Raw genomic sequence first — 18,811 nt, 5'->3', positions numbered from 1 at the left:
CTCTCTCTCCCCTGCCCTCCCCCCATAAGCCTCCCCCCTCATTCCAGTATTCTCCTCCCTCTCTCTTCCTTTGCTTCCCAGAAAAATGTAACCAGTTCAGTGATATTGTGTTAGTAGGATTAGTTTTACAGGTCCTTTTATGTGCCAGATTCAGCTGTTGGGGCTTGAGCCAATTATGAAACCCGACTGGGAAAATCAAGGCTTTTCAGGGACTAGAGTTATCTGGGCCTCTTCCCAAGCAAAATTAAAAATCAAACTCTCAGATCCTGGCAATGGAAGCAAGAAGTTTGGAGATTTATTTTTTTTAAAACAATTTGCTTACTGACAGGAAAAATAACCAAAAGTATGTGAGGGGAAATTGTCACTTGGGAGTTTCTCTTGCAGTATCTGTCTTCCAAAGACAAATTTAGCATCACATCATGCTGATGTGCACTTTATGAGAGTAATTCCATTTGCAGGACAAAAATTGGTCATGTTGATGAGTGCTAAGGACATTCAAGCAACTCTTTCCCCGTGTGTGTGTGTGTGTGTGTGTGTGTGTTTTTACTACAGCTCTTGCCTTTATTTGCAAAAGCTAATTTTACTTTAAAATATGCCTTTCACATATAAAATTGAAAACAGCTAATGACCTGAAAGTATTCAATCAAAATAAAACTATAGTAAAAAGCAGTAAAATGCTTGTAAAAACAGACAGCAGATGTAAAAAGAATAAAAGCAGAAATGTATATGAATAATATCAAACAGTGGCAGAAGTATCCAGTAAAAAACAACAACCTGGCAATTGGAGCAATAAATAAATAAAGGTGCAACTAGTGCTCCTCATTCATATCATATTTCTATACACAGTTCCTAATATAGTGGTAACATTAAATCAGTGGTGGACAATCTGTTGCCCTCCAGATACTGCTGGACTCCAACTCCCATCGTCCCCAGCCAGCATGGCTTAATGTTTAGAGATGATGGCATTCATCAGTCTCAAGAGACAATGGAGTACATTTACAGGGGTGAAATCAAAATGCTGCCTTAACAGCACCGAAGTGACCTTCTTGGAGTGCAAGCCTAGGCAGTGTGTGTGGAGGTCCCAGGCTGCCCAGACAACAATACCCACTTCTTGGCATCTCTCATGTGGTCCAGAGGAAAGTACAGCAATACATTTGACATCAGCTGGACTGCAGGAGTTGCTGGAAGGTTGTGTACAAGGTCCATCTTAGGGACTCCACTCTGGATTTGTGTAGGGTTTACTCCTTAGCCTTCTCTTCTCCTGAAGATAATCCCTCAAGGCAGCGGACGTTTAGAATCAAAGTGTTTCTTCCAGATGGGCTACCTTCCCAGGTTGATAAGCCCCATCTGCCCCTAACTTTCCTCTATAGCACATGCAGTAACCACCTTCTTTACCATTGGGCACAATGTTGGTCTTGTCTGCTCAATTTACCAGAGCCTGTTTTCACATGCAGGGAAAGTTCTTAATTTACCAAGGGTTTGAGATCCGTGGGAGATCTGGAGCAATATCTGGAGGGTCACAGACCTGCCTCCCCCACCCCCCACCAAACTACAAGAATGTTAAAATAAGACTAGCAGGTAACTGTAGCTTGAAATCAGTATGTGTTTTGCTTTTTATTTTGTTTTTGAATATTCAAGGTTGTAGCTATCTCAGTTATTCTCAGAGTAGGCCTACTGAAATTAATGAAACTAAGTTAGGTATGTCCATTAATTTCAATAGTAGGGCTAGCATTGGATAGAACCCTCTGTGTCTTTCTTCCTTTTTTGCATATTTTTGTGTTAGTTGTAAAGGTAAAGGTAAAGGTAAAGGTAAAGGTAAAGGTAAAGGTACCCCTGCCCGAACGGGCCAGTCTTGACAGACTCTGGGGTTTGTGCGCCCATCTCACATCTATAGGCCGGGGGCCAGCGCTGTCCGGAGACACTTCCGGGTCACGTGGCCAGCGTGACAAGCTGCATCTGGCGAGCCAGAGCTGCACACGGAACGCCGTTTACCTTCCCGCTGGTAAGCGGTACCTATTTATCTACTTGCACCCGGGGGTGCTTTCGAACTGCTAGGTTGGCAGGCGCTGGGACCGAGCAGCGGGAGCGCACCCCGCCGCGGGGATTCGAACCACCGACCTTTCGATCGGCAAGCCCTAGGCGCTGATGCTTTTACCCACAGCGCCACCCGCGTCCCGTGTTAGTTGTAGCCTGCACTAAATCCAAACATGTGTGATGATTACATCTTTTTAAGCCCAAGTTGCAGATGTTCTTGGCTCTCTTTGGGAAACAACACATGCTTCTATCCATCTTTTTCTTTTATAAAAAATAATCATACATATGTAGATGGTAGAATGGACTGGGAAAGGGGTGATGTCTGCTCAACAGAAGGGGGACGCGGGTGGCACTGTGGGTAAAACCTCAGCGCCTAGGACTTGCTGATCGTAAGGTCGGCGGTTCGAATCCCCGCGGCGGGGTGAGCTCCCGTCGTTCGGTCCCAGCTCCTGCCCACCTAGCAGTTCAAAAGCACCCCTAAGTGCAAGTAGATAAATAGGTACCGCTTTATAGCGGGAAAGTAAACGGCGTTTCCGTGTGTGGCACTGGTGCTGGCTCGCCAGTTGCAGCTTCGTCACGCTGGCCACATGACCCGGAAGTGTCTTTGGACGGCGCCGGCTCCCGGCCTCTTGAGCGAGATGACCCGGCCTCTTGAGCGCGCAACCCTAGAGTCGGTCACAACTGGCCCGTACGGGCAGGGGTACCTTTACTGCGCAACAGAACTGAATTGGTTTAACTGTCATTTGTTTCATCAGCAAATTCTGCCTCGTTTGGGATCTGCACCCGCACCAAACTACAGCTATGAGGATTCTCTGCAGGATGTCATGATAGCTAAAACCAATATAACTTGGTATCTGCCTTGCTTTTGCTCCTGCAATGCTAAAATACATGGGTGAACAGCAAATAAACCCATTATAAGACCTGGCTTTTCCCAAATGCAGAACCTAAGGGAATTATTACCTGTTGTCATAGGTATCGTGCAGAAACTTCACCCTGTTAAGTTGACTGAAGCCAGTGTACGGCAGGAGTTTGGTGACATGCGCCAGAAATGGAAGTAAGCTGTACAGTGGCCCTTCCATATAATTTCCAGCTGTCATTTGTGTGCTTGAAGCAAACCGTAGAGGAACCCAGAGCGGAAGGTGTTTCTGGGGACTTGGGCATCCTTCTTTCTACTTCTGAAAGTGGAAGCAGGAGGGAGAAGTGTGAGCCAGCTGGGAATAGTGCTTTGCCCTCTTCCTGGCCCCGGCCTACGGTGTGTTTTTTTAACTCAGGAAATCTTGAGGTCCATTTCAGTTATATAGTTCTTCAATATGGCTCCCATCCTGATGGGGACCTGACAGGATGATACTTTTCCTTCTCTGGTTCCTGTCTCCTCCTGGGGAGGGAAGCAGGTGGGGCTGGGTAGAGGGGACAAAGTTGTTTGTACTGTTCCACATTAGGGTTCTTCACATTTAGTGTTGTGTTGCTGCTTTTTTCCAATGAGAACGCTGAAATTAGTCATCAGGCATTTACGTATACTGTGGTTTTCCTGGGGTTTGTGGAGTTGTTTGCAGCTGTCACCCAGACAAAGCCAGCCCATCACGTGCTCCTATTGCATGGAGAATCAGTGTTTTATTACCATTCAAGTCACTAACCCAGCTTGCTGGTAAATGGCAGTCCTTGGCTTCCTACTTCTGTCAGTGTGGCTGAGTGTCATCACTGTCAGGCATGTCACCCCCCCCCTTTTACCCCTATCATTTTTTAATCCCCTACCAGTTGCCAGTTGTCTCTCCCCCCCCACTTTAATATTATGCTGTTCTGTGCCATTGGAGGCTGTGCACTAATCTGTTGGAGCATATTTGTCCTACAAAAGATAAATTTTCTCCTTCCCCCACCCGCAGCAAAGCTATCCCCATTTATTTTAATTCAATGGGAAGTGACTTTCGCAGTGTTAACATGGCATTGCTGCCTTCTGTTGAGTAGGTGTCTTTCTCTTGCAAGGTCCATAACAAGAAGGGCTGTAGCTCAGTGGTATATCTGGGTGGACCAATGGCCTGACTTGGCTTAAGACAACTGCATATGTTCCGTTGGACAGTTGAAGGATGCTCAATCATAGCCCTTGCAAAATTAGGTCATATTCTTTAGTTCCCACATCTAGTGGTGAAGTTGATTGTCCATTTTTACATACTTTGTATATGTCACTAAAGTACTGCAATGTTCTCAGTTTTAGATAACTTTTAAGCCTGATGAGAGTTGCTGTTCCGCAAGGTAATTCAGGATGCCCCTTTTTTCAGTCTTTAGTCCACTTGCCAATCTGAAAAGCATCTCAATCACATCAGTGAGAGATTTTGTGAACAAGGTGCAATATATCGTATACTTCTAGGTAGGAATGTAAGAAGGCATCATTTTCCATTCCACCCTTTGTTTTTTTACATGCAGCACTGTTTCCATTCCACTGCAGTTCATTTCCCTCCAAAATCCATATTATTTGTCATGCTGTTTGCTATGGCAAAACTTCTGTAATTTAGTTAATTAATGACATAGATTAAAAGGTAAAGAGACCCGTGACCATTAGGTCCAGTCGTGGCCGACTCTGGAGTTGTGGTGCTCATCTCGCTTTATTGGCCGAGGGAGCCGGCATACAGCTTCCGGGTCATGTGGCCAGCATGACTAAGCCGCTTCTGGTGAACCAGAGCAGTGCACAGAAACGCCATTTACCTTCCTGCTGGAGCGGTATTGAAGGGACAGGGTCCCTTCAGTATCTATTTATCTACTTGCATTTTGACGTGCTTTCGAACTGCTAGGTTGGCAGGAGCTGGGACCGAGTAACGGGAGCTCACCCTGTTGCGGGGATTCGAACCGCTGACCTTCTGATCAGCAAGTCCTAGGCTCTGTGGTTTAGACCACAGCGCCACCTGAATCCCTTAATGACATAGATTATGTTGCCATTATGTTATTCCACCCCATCCGTTTCAATGCAAAGGAAACACAGTTTAAATAGGAGAAAACGTAATCAATTATGTATCATTTGTGGGCTAAAAGCAGCAACCTTAGCAATATTGGCAGTGTTTGCTGGTTTAATTTTCATTCTGGACATGGGACAAATAATCAAACATCATAAATTTTCACTCCAGTTTCTGTTTTCAGCAGAATTGTCCCACATCACTTCTTCTAGTTGATGCTCTGTCCTTTTGATTTGAATGAATGATATACAAATAAAGTGTATGGGGGGAGAGCAAATGACAAGAAAACATCCGAGTTTGGAATTGTTATAATTAAATGTATAATTTCATAACACTTTAAAAATGAATGTTTTGCTTTTATCCTCACAACTCTATGAAGTGGGCAGCTTGCATTCCCATTTTACAGGTGGAAAACTGAGGATGTGCCCCTTTAAATGAGGGGAGAAATATTGTAATCCATCACTTCTCCCCTTGCTGCATCTGGTCTTTGTTAGGACCTCTTGCTCTAGCTGATGAAGTGCAGATGTGAGGTAGCATTCCAAAGATAAACTCAGGAAATTCTCAGAGTCTGCTGTGGGGGGCTGAGTCGGTTGTTATTTGACTTTTGCTCTGTTTTGTTTGGGGTGCTGAACTTAATATTCAGCAGGAAAAGAAGCGGCCTTTGATAGACTGCACTGACAAAAAGAAGCAGCCTTCAAGAGGGAGATTCCATGAGACATTTTAAAAGATTATAGGTCTGTGCCTTCTGTCCATTAACATTCCTTCTAATTCCTTTAGGTTGCCATCTTAATTGCGTTTTCTGAAGAGCAGAGATGCTTAAGGATCAGTCTGCATTTTTAGTGAACCAACTTGATTTACTTCCCTGGATGAATGCAGAGACTGCAATACAATTATCCTTTGAATTTTGCAATACACGTTTTGATTCAAAATGGTGTCTGGCACCCAAACATAAAAAGATGACCCTCGCCCCAACCTTGGGAACCCTCATGCCTAGTTTGGCAATGATATCTCAAGTGGCAGTCAAAGCAATGTCAAAAAACATGCAAAATCATGCCAAAGTGATGTTTCGGTCTGCCAACTTGATTCAATCAAAATGCCATCTAGTGTCAGGGATGGCAGGGCTCCGAGGTGTGTGTGGCAGAGGCAGGGGGCTCTGAGACTGATCCAGGAGAAGGGGTCAACAATTTATGGGGTTTTGTGCCTCCCATGAGGCAGGAGCTGTGGCTGAAGGAGGGGAAGAGGCCAAGCAGTTGGAGATAGGGAAGGAAGTGCAGGACATGCCAGGAGCAGACTGTTCCTGAGAGGGCTGGGCCAGTAGAATCCCCTCCATCTTCTCTGCCACTGTCTCCAAGGACCAGGAGGGGCTTGAAGAGGCAGACACAGCAACAACTTCTGTGTAGGAGAAGTTGCAGGTTACTTGCATGCACTCCATCAGGCAAAGGTACTTAACTTTAGGTGGAGGCATGGTCACACTGTTGCTGCAACAGTCCAGCTTGAAGCCAGGGGCACCAACTTGCCCCCCACATTGAGGGGGCGCTGTCATGTGATGCACCCTGGCATGCACGGAGGGCTCTGTGCTTGCACGGTCCAGCCACAGCCAGAGCCAGGATGCTGAGCTGTGGCTGGTATGAGCAAGCGTGGCGATCGCCCTCCACGCTTGTCCAAGCCGCCTCCTGGCTTCTGGGCTGCCGGGGAGAGGCTGTGGCTGGGACATGTGGAGGGCGCCTGCCGGCAGCAGGGGGTGGCCCAGCACCCTGCAAAAAAATATTGGGGGGAGCTGAAGCCCCCTCCATTGCCACTTCTCGGAGCACAAGCCTGGGGAGGGGATGCTGTAAGGAGGTGTGTGTTAATCTGAATTTATGATATGGTTTATCTCTGTAGATCATTGCATAGGATTGACATAACTTCCATATAACATGAGACCCTCCATGATTAGCTTCAATGACTTTGGAAAAAGACTGATCCCAGCCCCCTGCTGAAAGGCATTTGGTCATATTCTGAGTTCACCCACATCTGACTTAAAAGATTAACACACGCAAATTTAGTTGCTAAGTACAGAATACTCAGCTCCTCAGAATGATCCATCCACACAATGCTAAGGTGATTTAAAGGCAGAGGTGCCTTGGTTCAGATAATTGCTTGCTATCAAAGTCTTTCACCCACTTGTTAAGCAAACAGGATGGCCAGCTTTAGCCATTTTTCACTAAGATGGGCAAGGTGAGAATTAAGCAGGAAATTCCAGAAATAAGTATAGAAAATGTAGGAATCACTCATTTCACAGCCCACCCCCCTTACTGGTATGCCTTGGCAAAAATGTATTTTAAAAACCTAAATTCAAAGGTTAGGTAGCTCTCACATTTCCAACAGGACAGCACTTAACCCAGCGCTCCCTCCCCTAAGACTCAACATACTCTACCTTGCTTTAAGGACAGCCATACTTTCTTTCCCCACCTCCCTCTTTCTAGTGTGGGTTTATGGCAAGATTCTCATGCTATGCTTCCGTAGGCCTTTACAATATTTTGGGAATCTTCTACTGTTTAATCCAAGTGTGTATGTATTGTAATTGTATTGTATGAGGGCATGTTCAGCTGCCACGGTGTCTTCCCAAGATTGGTTCCTCCTTTGCAAAATGCAACTCTCAGCACCTCACCCCTTCTTGTTTCCTGCAGTGAATCCGTCTGGGAGAACATGGCCCGCATGTGTGTGAAGACACAAAGGCTGGATGTTGCCAGAGTTTGCCTGGGGAATATGGGCCATGCTAGAGGAGCCAAGGCACTGCGGGAGGCTGAGCAAGAGCCAGAGCTGGAAGCCAGGGTAGCCATGTTGGCAATTCAGCTGGGTATGCTGGTAGGTCAGGTGTCTTTTTTCAAAGCAACCCTCTTTCATTTCATATTAAGCCATTTGGAGAGCATGAACGGTTCCCAAATTGTGTCGGAGCAGGAAAAAACCAGGCACTTTGAAAAGACGACTAAAGGCACTTCCAGACTGCCACTATTTTGGGGCAGGATTCTGTGTCATTCTGGGAAACTCAGGCTGCGCGGTTAAAGCAGATTGGGACCTCTTGCACCCGCTTTGCTTTCCCCTGACCTTCCACTGGCATGCAGCCCTCGGGTAATTGGTCAACAGCAAATGTGACCGTCCAGCTTAAAATCCATTAGCCACCCCTTGTTTAATACCAAAAGTAAACTTTAAACTTGCCTTTGGAAGAGAAGCTCTATTTGACAGCTGAGAGCAAATGCTGCCCACTCTCTTCCTCCACACTTGCTATGCCCTGTCTATGTTGCTTTGATCTTTGTCTGATAACTTCACCCACACCCACCCAAATTCATGAGCCAACATCTAAGGCTGCGTAGTTTTCACACTTTGCTAAAAGTCCAAGGTTTGCTCTAGAGTGGCAGCATTTCCCAAGCCTCCATTTATTTCTACTGCTTCAGAGATTGCCAAGACTTTTTCAGCCTGTTGGGCTGGAGCATTCGGAGGCTGCCTCCCTCACCAAGTGACCTAGAGGTCGGATTGCTTAGCGTTTTCCTTATTTTTATTTAAACATCCTGTCTCAGTCATAATGCTTCTATTCTGGGCTTTGTGGGCTCAATTAGTTCTTCAAATTCCTCTTTTAATTAACCCTTGCTACTACTCAATATTGGAAGTGCATTGTTGCCTATCTCAAAATTTCACATTATTGCTCTTATTTTTTTATATATACATTTAGTCCAATCTTCTTAGGGCAGCATTGCAAAATTCTCTCATTATTTCTAGGTTTAACACAGTTTGAAAAAATAGGTCATTTCCATCACACTCCAACTGAATCACAAGGAATACGTTTGTTGTACACCAGAGAGCAATCTGAAGCGTGACAAACTCCTTTCGTCTGCCTGGGCCTGGACCATCCAACTGGAAAATGAAAATGGCAAAAATATGATCAGTATTTTTTGCTTTCTCAACATGCCCACAGTTCATGAGAAACACAATACAAAAATTATTAGTAATTTACAAGTGACAGCTCACTTGTTCAGCTGCATTATAGATTTTTTTGGGGGGTCGGGTCGGCTAGTTGAGTACTTTTCATCACTTATGGTGTGGGTACCATATCATATTTATTTATTTGAAACTTTACTTCCTTTCATTCTTCTAAATATCAGGGGAGTTCACAATGCTCAGAATTGCAACATTGTCATTCCCATTTTTTAACTTAGAAATTCAAAAAAGACACATAACTAAATGTATTATTTTATACTAAACACTTTGGATAATGATTAGTGGACTTATTGTTCCTTATCACTTACGTTTTTATTGGCCAAATACTCCTTTTCTTTTTTTATCACCCACATTAGTTTGCTTTTCATCAGATAATTATTATATTGTTTGCGCAATGCACTTTTTACTTTTGTCATTCTGAATCACTCACCTCTCACATATCCAGATTTTGTTTAATTGATTTCTCATTGTTGCATTTTTGTCTTTTGTATTCCCGTTTTCTTTTTTGTACAAAGTATATGCGCATGCATATAAAAATTGCATAATTTCCAAAGCACTCTTCATTCTTTAGCTGTCTGGTCTCCATTCCAGGAAGATGCTGAGCAACTGTATAAGCAGTGCAAACGCTATGACCTTTTGAACAAGTTCTACCAGGCCTCAGATCAGTGGGACAAAGCCATAGAAGTAGCCGAGGTTCACGACCGCGTCCACCTGCGCACCACCTACTACAGTTATGCAAAGCACCTGGAAGCCATAGCCGAGCACAATCTTGCACTGACCTAGTAAGTATTAAGTAGAGTCCCAACCCAAAGTTGCATCCAACTCTGTGCACAGAGGGCTTAGCTCACACAACAGGACTTCCCATTCTTCTCCTCTCCTTGCACCCCCCCCCAAAAAAAACCCCTGCTCTGGTGGATACCCCAAATCCTCTTAAGCCAATTTTGAGGGTGCACAATGGTGCTCCAGGGAAGAGGATTGGAGGGGGAAATGACCGTTTTGGATGCAACCTCCAGTCCTATGGGTGTCTGCAAAGGATTGGTGTTAGAGCAGTCCGAGCTACATCAGCATCCTATTCCTAGTCGTGGTATGGTTTTGTTGGCATACGAACACCTAGCAGCCAACTTTTTCAGTTAATACACCTGTTTTGTGTTCTTGCCGTCGACGCAGTAGGACAGTGCATAGCAGTGCCACGTTCCCAGTCCTGTGCCCCTATCTAGGCCCTGAAAACCTAATGAAAACCTGCTGTTTTCCTGCACAGCTATGAGAAGTCAGAGACACACAAGTTTGAGGTTCCTCGAATGCTTTCAAAAGATCTACAGGCCTTGGAGTCTTACGTCAACAAGATGAAAGACAAGTGAGTGTTTGTGTGATCTCTCCATGCCAGACTGAACTCTGCTCCAGCTGCCAGTTGTCCTGTGACTGCAGTAGAGAGGGCAAGATCATTCTTGTCTTATTTGCTGGCCAGACAAAGATCTTCTGGTAGTTCTGCCATCTCCTTCCCAGCCTGCTGTCAAGTGAATATAAATCATAGAATTGTAGTTGGAAGAGAACTCGGGGGTCATTTAGTCCAACCCCATGTAATGCAGGAATCTCAGCTAAAGCATCCATGACAGATGGCCATCCAGCCTCTGCTTAAAAACCTCCAATGATCTCTCATGCCACATGAGATGCCAGTGGCTTCTGTTTCAGAGGCTGTGATCATAAGTCACTTGTACTTGGTCAGCCTTATTGCATTGGCGTTCTAGAGTGGCTATATCTTGGGTGAAGCATCCTCGGGGCTCATTTTCAGACTCTGACATCTCCACCCCTCACATCTAGATTGTGCACCCTCTGTGCAGAAGCCATAGCACTTGTTTTATTGCAAAGCTCTAGCTGTGTTGTGTTCTGCATCTAGTAGGGCACGCTGTTTAATCAATTAATTGAGTTATCCTTTCTCCGTTTTCCAGAGGCTTGTGGAAGTGGTGGGCCCAGTATCTGGAAGGTCAGGCAGACATGGATGCGGCTTTAAAATACTACGAACTGGCTCAGGATTATTTTTCCATGGTCCGTATTCACTGTTTCCTGGGTAACACCCAGAAGGTAAGCTTGAACCACTTCACTATTCCATCTAGAAAGGAAAGGCAGTATATACATTCTTTCAGTACTATTAAGATTCCTTTCTGTGAGTTCTCTAGCACTGGCAGCCATTTGATGCTTTAAGTAAGTATAATGGTTTTTCTTCTCCCTCCTTTCATTTCAGGCAGCGGAAATAGCAAATGCAACAGGGAACTGGGCAGCTTCATATCATGTCGCCCGTCATTATGAGAGCAATGATGACATCAGCCAGGCTGTGCACTTCTACACCAGAGCACAAGCATTTAACAATGCTATTCGGTTGTGCAAGGTACACGCAACATTCACACACCATCACATCAGTTTTCAAATGAAACCGTAGAGAGCCCTTTGACTCACAGCTGTGGCGATAATGGGAAAAGCCAGCCACAAGGGCCAAAAAACATATAGAGACTCTCAAGCACAAATCCCTGCTAGTTGTTATTGTCCCTGTGTTGTGGATGCTATTCAGCACATTCAACCTGAGGATTCTAGAGAGAAGTCATGGAAATGTGATGTCATTCTTCCATACTTTTTTGATTAAAGTATCAGTAGTGCCAGCAGGCCAGAGAATCGCCTTTTTCCAAGTTTGAGGTTTGTGTAGTGAACAAAGGCAATTTTCCGGCAGTGGAGGTACAACTTGGAAGGAAGATGTATGTGTCCTTTGCACCAAAGGGGTTACAAGGGTGCTTTGTCTCCTCGCAAATGAATTCTATCTGCGTGAGCTAAAACTGATAGAGCTGCTGCTATTATTTCCTGGGTCTGGTCTGAAAGCACTTGCTTGAAGCTAAACAGTCCTGGGGCAAGTCAGTGCCTAGAAAGGAGACCACCCGGGAACCTCTGTGGGTTCCTTTCACATAATAAAGCTAGCAATGGAATGAATAAATATTATTTAAAATTTCTTAACTGCCTGGCTCTTTAGAACTCCGAATACATGGAAATTAAGATAGTAAACAAGCAATTTAATTGTTCAGTTCAAAGGAACTGCATAACATTGGAAACTATGAGATGCTTTGGTTTCTGGTTTTCATCTTGTATTCTCAGTTTTAACTGTGGACATTAGCAATGGAACCTAGAGAAGGGAGGTCATAACCGGCTGCCTGAGGTGAAGGGCAAGATGGCACCTCCCCAGTTACATTGCCAGAAGCCAGCTGGCCTAGCAGTTGATTCTTCAGCACTGGTGATAGGATAGCATCCTTCATTGTGCCAGAGATTATAAAGTCAGATTAAGGGACCCAGGAGAGGCCAAGTGGCAACATTTGACAGTGGCTGGAAACTCTGGAGGAACAGCTAGGCACTGTTGCTGCTGCCATCCCTCAGCATCAGTTGCCTAAGGCGGTTGCCTCAGTGTGCCTCGTGGGAGGTCCAACCATAACTAATACAGTAAATATTTTTGGAGTAGGAGAACAATCTGGATGACCAGCTGATGAACCTGGCTCTCCTCAGCTCACCAGAAGACATGATAGAAGCAGCCCGCTATTACGAAGGGAAGGGGGAACAAATGGACAGGGCAGTGATGCTGTATCACAAGGTAAGCACTTCCGTCTCTGTGGAAAGACCCTTTCTCAAATCAAATGAATACTACTTTGGGAGGCATAATTCTTTCCTGGTGCCTGATCAGCAGGCTTCTGTACTGCAGTGGCCGTGTGGACTTGCTCATTTTTAAGTGGGCCTTGAAAACATGTGTTTTCATATATATGTGTGTGTGTGTGGCTTTGTGGTGCTGTTTTTATTCCAATTATATGCTGTTTTCATAGTCACACTGTGTGATTATGGCTGTTTTAAAACTGTGTTCTTGTTGTTCATTAAATTTGTGTACTGCACTTCAAGATCACAGGGCATTCACATCATAAAAATACAAAATGAGAACACAAAGTAAGTAATAAAACAAAAACAAACCAATAATTTCCCTCCCACAAACATGTTTAAAAGGTTGAGGGCAGTTAACAAAGACACGTTTCCCCTGTGCCTCTCCCAACAGAGGACATAATACCAAAGCAGTTTTATGTGCCAAAACTGGGCCTAAACCCTGATTGCAATGGATCTAGAAAATCAATTTCCTGCAAGAGCGCCTGGCTCTGGTGTGCAACCATCCACTCAAGAACCTTGCCAAAGGAGGGGAGATTAGCAGCTGCCTGGTAGTTACTTAGATTTTCCAAATCCAGGGATGGATTCTTGAGGAGTGGTTTTACTACTGCTTCCTTCAAGCAGACAGGCACCACCCCATCTCACAGGGAGGCAAGAACAGAGACATACTTAGCAGTTGCCCTGACCAGTCCAAGCACCTTGTCTTTATATTGTTGTATGCTCGGTATGCATATATTTGTGTTTACCGTGCTGTGAAGAAATCTTTCTGAAAAGTGGATTATAAAGAATAACAAAAATCTGGAAGCTAAAGCCTCGTGTCTCCTTTGACAGGCAGGACATTTGTCCAAGGCTCTGGAGCTAGCCTTTGCCACAGAGCAGTTTGGAGCCCTGCAACTCATTGCTGACGATTTGGACGAGAAGTCGGACCCAGCCCTGCTGGCTCGTTGCTCTGACTTCTTCATTGAACATGCCCAGTATGAGAAGGCAGTTGAACTCTTGCTAGCTGCTAAAAAGGTAACCTGTATATATGACATTTCATTCAGCAAATGACAACCTTGTCCTCTATGCCCTCAGTTCTTGACCTTGCAATCCGTAAACCACCATTTTTAGGAAACATTCTCAAAATCTCCTCTGGACTAAAGCTTTGCATGGTCTTTGGGCAAAACTTTGTTTGGCAAGCAGAACGGTTCAAGTATAATAGGATTGCGGAGGGTCTTTACTCTTTGGGGGCATGACATTAGAAATTTATTGGGATCATATATTGATAACTACCCTTTTAAGCCTTGAATCCTGTCACAATAACACAGAACAGAATCACTTTGAATGCCTTGTGTAGCTGGGCAGAGGAAATAATTGTCTTCCTTTTTCTTAGGGAAGAGATTGAGGACCCAAAAGGTGTCCAAAAAGTGCCAGGTGGAAACTCATAATTGTTGAGTAAACTTCTGAACACCCCTTCAGATTGCAAGTTGCCTAGAACAGTGCTATTCAACTTTGGTTCCCCAGATCTTGCTGGACTGCAGCTCCCATCATCCCTGACTGGCTGGGAGAATCCAACAATGTCAGAGGACCCAAGGTTGATGACCATTGACCTTTGATGTCATGATATAGGATAGTGTGCAGTGCCCATTTTGTGGCTAAAACAGTTTATCTGACTCCCATCTCCCTCCCTCTCTCCACCCCCCCCCCCCGGCATTGAGCCTTGGTGCATTCCTATCATGTTTCTTTTTGGCCCTAACACCCTGAAGCTTGTAATGGCTTGGTTTTGGTTACTCTTTCCGTGATGTCTTATTTTCCATTGTGTTGCTAGGAATCACATTTGAAGCACTGCACATTCCAAAAAAAAAGAGCTCAGCCTCAGAGTTAGAAAGTGCTCTTCAAAAGATGCTCTCATCCTAGGGCTTGGGCTTGGCAAGTTGTATTGTCCTCCTTCCTTCCTTCCTTCCTTCCCTCCCTCTTCACCTCTACTCACCTTGCAAGATCTTACTCTGTTCTCTCTTGCAGTACCACGATGCTCTCCAGCTTTGTCTGACACAGAATCTGACCATCACCGAGGAGATGGCTGAGAAGATGACCATTTCAAAGGACTCCAAAGAGGTTCCAGAGGACTTGCGACGGGAACTTCTGGAGCAAATTGCCGATTGCTGCATGCGGCAGGGCAATTACCACATGGCTACCAAGAAGTACACGCAGTCGGGGAACAAGCTGAAGGCAAGTTGTGCCGCACTGCTGTGGCTGCTGGCAGGAGCTGATGCTAGTAAAAAGTTTCTGGAAGTCTGAGCCCTGGTGGCCAAGGGCACCTTTTATTAACTTCGGCTGGTGAAGTTACCAGAGAAGGACCTAGGAAGATGCCTTTGGGAAGCCCACAAGCTGGGCAAGGAGAGAGGCCTGTTGTTCTCCAGCAAATGTTACCACCTCTGAACCTGGAGCTTGGACAACCTCTCCTCCCTGTCACCCATGCTTTTTTTGTTTTCTGTAATGTACAGTATAATTCAGAATGTTGCAGTCTGTCACCTTAGGAATGAGGTGGCAGGAACATATTACTCCCAGTCCTTGATCTTCTGCACTTGCTTCCTGTTAGCTTATCTTGATTTAAGGTGCTAGTTATCACTGATAAAAACCCTATGTACTGATTGTCTTCAGCCTAAGGGTATGGGGATGGGATTTTTTTGTGGGGTCCAAAACTTTGGACTGAAACATGCAATTCTGCAGGTCTTTCTTTCCTAGCTCTGCCTGGCTTGCTGCTGCTGTTTGCGACAGACAAACGCAAGCCTCACCAACTCTGCCCCTTCATTTGCAGGCAATGAGAGCCCTGCTCAAATCGGGAGACACAGAGAAGATTGTCTTCTTTGCTGGTGTCTCCAGACAGAGAGAGATTTACATCATGGCTGCCAACTATCTCCAGTCCCTGGACTGGCGCAAGGATCCGGAGATTATGAAGAACATCATCAGCTTTTACACCAAAGGGAGGGCTCTTGACCTCTTAGCTGGCTTCTACGATGCTTGTGCTCAGGTGCGTAGGTGTTCCTCAGACACAGAGCTTGGGTTGCACAAGAGAAAGTGAAGTTCATCCCAGTTACTTTCTCTGCAGGTGGAGGTGGATGAGTACCAGAACTATGAGAAGGCACTGGGAGCCCTAACCGAGGCGTACAAATGCTTGTCAAAGGCGAAGACACGCAGCCCCGTTGAGCAGGAGAGCAAACTTGCAATCCTCCACAGCAAGATGGCCCTGGTGAAGAGATTCATTCAGGCCCGGAGGTGAGAGGAAACAGCTAAGACTTTTGTGCATTGGGGATGCTGCACATTCTTTGTCAAAAGCATCCTGAACTTTGCAGTTCAGGAGGCTCAGTCAGAAAGAGATGGTGAATGATACGCTGGACACTCGGGATGGTTCCCTCTCCCACTATGTCTGCTTCAGGCTGGCTTTGCGATTGACACAGCAGCCAGCCAATCGGAACTGTACACAACCCTGCTCTTACTCCTGGTGAAGAACAGAAGGGTGGGGGCAGAGTCTTGGCAGTGTATGATGAAAACTCTGGTGTCTGTGAGTGGGGATGGAAACTTGTGTGCTTCTTGGCGCTTCAACTTGCCTGCAATCTATGTTTTCTGCTCTTTCCTTAGTCCCTGCTAAAATATTCAGGGAGAAAGGAAATACTACTGCTTGGAGCATGCATGTCTTTAGATTTCTATACCTGATAGGCATCAAACAGTTTTTCCACTGAGAGGCTAATGATGTAACAAAAGCTTTTCTGCCATAGCGCTTAGTGTCTGATGTTTCCCCTTCCTAGGCTTTATTCAGAGGATCCCAAGGAGGCAGTAAGGCAGTGTGAGCTACTCCTGAGTGAGCCAGACATCGACAGCGCCATCCGCCTGGGAGATGTTCTCGGCTTCCTGGTAGAACACCACCTACAGGTCCAAGAATTCCAGATGGTGAGTGGTCTAGGCTCTTTCAGGGGTCTTTCAGTAGAGATAAGCCTCCTGATAAGACATGGGCAGATCCATTCAAAATATTCAGCACCACACATAGTGCTGTTCTCATGAGATTGTATCACCACAGATAATATGTGGTGATAATTGAATTCTTTCTTGCATGTATTTTTAGAACTCCCTACACACAGAGAAGGGACGCGGGTGGCGCTGTGGGTTAAACCACAGAGCCTAGGACTTGCCAATTAGTGGTTCGAATCCCCGTGACGGGGTGAGCTCCCATTGCTCGGTCCCTGCTCCTGCCAACCTAACAGTTTGAAAGCACGTCAAAGTGCAAGTAGATAAATAGGTACCGCTCCAGCGGGAAGGTGAACGGTGTTTCTTTGTGCTGCTCTGGTTCGCCAGAAGCGGCTTAGTCATGCTGGCCACATGACCCAGAAGCTGTCTGTGGACAAATGCCAGCTCCCTCGGCCAATAAAGCGAGATGAGAGCTGCAACCCCAGAGTCAGTCACAACTGGACCTAATGGTCAGGGGTCCCTTTACCTTTACACACAGAGAGCTAGAATGTCAGGGAGCAGCCCTTCCCTGAAGTACTAGTTTTCTACCTGTGAGAATGGGGAATATTCAGGCATGCAGATCTTCCACTTACTCCAATGATTCTTTTAGGAATGTGTAGGTCAGCTCTCAGAAGCACAAATGAAAAATAACTCACTAGAAGTGTAATGTCTAAACCAGTCCTGTATAAGATTATTATATAGTTGGATGGCAGGAGGTGGCAGTTCCAAATATAATTTATAAGCATTATCATCAGGAGATATTTCTTTGCTCTTACCAACACCTGGTGTGCGGGGAGGAAGGGGGGAGCCACAGACAAGCAGAGGAAACAATTGTGTTGAACCATCTGGAGATGCAATGATTCATTTGCTAAGAGCAGGAAGTGTCAACATGACCTAGTGTAAAATAGGGAAGGCAGAATTACTGGCTGTGGGCAAAAGGAACTGCTGCTCTGGAACAGCCAGGTGCTCTCTAGTCACGTGGAATTCAAGCAAAAAATGGGCTGCATTAAAAGACACTGCCTGGCAGCAAATCTGTTCTGCAGACAGATCCTGCCAGACTATTAGCCGTCTAATGCCAGGTTTCCCAACTAGTACTGCTAACAGTTCTGTAACATCTACCTAGACACTGTAACATCTTTAAAAAGTCTGTCTCATGGCTTCCAGCCCTTTAATGCAGGTTGTAGCTATATGATCATGAAGGAATACAAATTCTAGATATTATGGAGCCTTGGGAATCACTCATACAGCTAATGAAAACCAGCATCTCACAACCCTTATGCTGTTGGTATAGCTATTAGAAAACTCCTTAGTCAAATGCTGAAAACCTGTGGATATGGTTTCCCAAAGACAACTCAAATCTGTGGTTATGATTGCACTGTTCCAGTATAAGCAGATAACGGATTACAGTCTGAGCTTAAAATAGTTTGTCAGTGCCACAGTCACCTGGAGGTAGATTTTTTAGCTCATTTTACCATTCTGTTCATGTGAAAACAACCCCTGACTAGGACATATTTTTGTTCTCCCTAGGCCTACCGGTACCTAGAAGAGCTGCGGAAAAAGATTCCCTGCGTAAACCTCAATTACTATGTGAGCCAACAGACTGTGGAGGCAGTCCACAGGGGACTGGGCATTCCTCTGAGCCGAAACACTGCCCCAGAGAGGGTTCGTCACAACAGCATGGAGGAGAAAGGGGTGGAAGACGAAGTGGCTGATGAAGCAGAGGCTTCCTAAGCAGCCTGCGCTTGGCCCCTGTAAGATGGTAACTTCTATTGCTGCACTGTTAGAGGAGAGCCAAAGGATTGCCTTGCCTCGTTTTATTAGGGGTAAATAGACTGGTGGGAAGCCAGTTTCTAAGCTGTATTGTATGCTTGGCTTTTTCCAAGATGTTACGGTTGGAATGCACTGCCCAATTGTTGAGGTTTGTGCATCTCTTAGCAAGTTAGTAGTGGTAAACATATGTATATGCCATTTTTGTTTTTAGCCCACTTTCAGGTATTTTAGTACTTTTATTACATTTTTGGGAAACACAAATGTCTTGGGTCATTTTGTATATCAGAAAAGATGAGAGACCAAGAGGTTTGGGCCAAAACAGACCTTGATGTAAGCATCATAACACATTGTTTGAAAATCTGATGTAATCAAACAGAGCAGAGCATCTAACATGACTTCCATTTTCCCTCACCCCACCCCCTTCTCCTCTT

At 45.2% G+C, this 18,811-nt stretch overlaps 2 protein-coding genes across 3 annotated transcripts in view; one reads left to right on the top strand and one right to left on the bottom strand.

Annotated features, from left to right (window-relative positions):
- IFT140 (intraflagellar transport 140) overlaps positions 1-18,641 on the top strand; it is an 80,686-nt gene extending 62,045 nt beyond the window's left edge. Inside the window, exons 19-30 of one of the 2 annotated variants that reach the window (XM_082200021.1) lie at positions 7,646-7,823; positions 9,543-9,733; positions 10,210-10,305; positions 10,898-11,030; positions 11,191-11,334; positions 12,445-12,573; positions 13,461-13,643; positions 14,631-14,837; positions 15,427-15,639; positions 15,718-15,884; positions 16,415-16,556; positions 18,138-18,641. In XM_082200021.1, coding sequence (XP_082056147.1) covers positions 7,646-7,823; positions 9,543-9,733; positions 10,210-10,305; positions 10,898-11,030; positions 11,191-11,334; positions 12,445-12,573; positions 13,461-13,643; positions 14,631-14,837; positions 15,427-15,639; positions 15,718-15,884; positions 16,415-16,556; positions 18,138-18,341 — 1,987 coding nt within the window. In that variant the 3' untranslated portion in view covers positions 18,342-18,641. The remainder of the gene's footprint in view (positions 1-7,645; positions 7,824-9,542; positions 9,734-10,209; positions 10,306-10,897; positions 11,031-11,190; positions 11,335-12,444; positions 12,574-13,460; positions 13,644-14,630; positions 14,838-15,426; positions 15,640-15,717; positions 15,885-16,414; positions 16,557-18,137) is intronic. The other variant, XM_082200022.1, reaches the window with a different exon arrangement.
- Positions 2,100-18,811, bottom strand: part of LOC309519245 (uncharacterized protein) — a 97,583-nt gene continuing 80,871 nt past the window's right edge. Inside the window, exon 15 of the transcript XR_014213769.1 lies at positions 2,100-2,118. The gene's annotated coding sequence lies outside the window, so the exon portion shown is untranslated. The remainder of the gene's footprint in view (positions 2,119-18,811) is intronic.

Source organism: Podarcis vaucheri, assembly GCF_965113315.1.
Source record: "Podarcis vaucheri genome assembly, chromosome: 14".
NCBI lineage: Eukaryota > Metazoa > Chordata > Lepidosauria > Squamata > Lacertidae > Podarcis > Podarcis vaucheri.
Note: the sequence above shows the minus strand (reverse complement) of the source record. Positions and strands in the feature narration are given on the sequence as shown.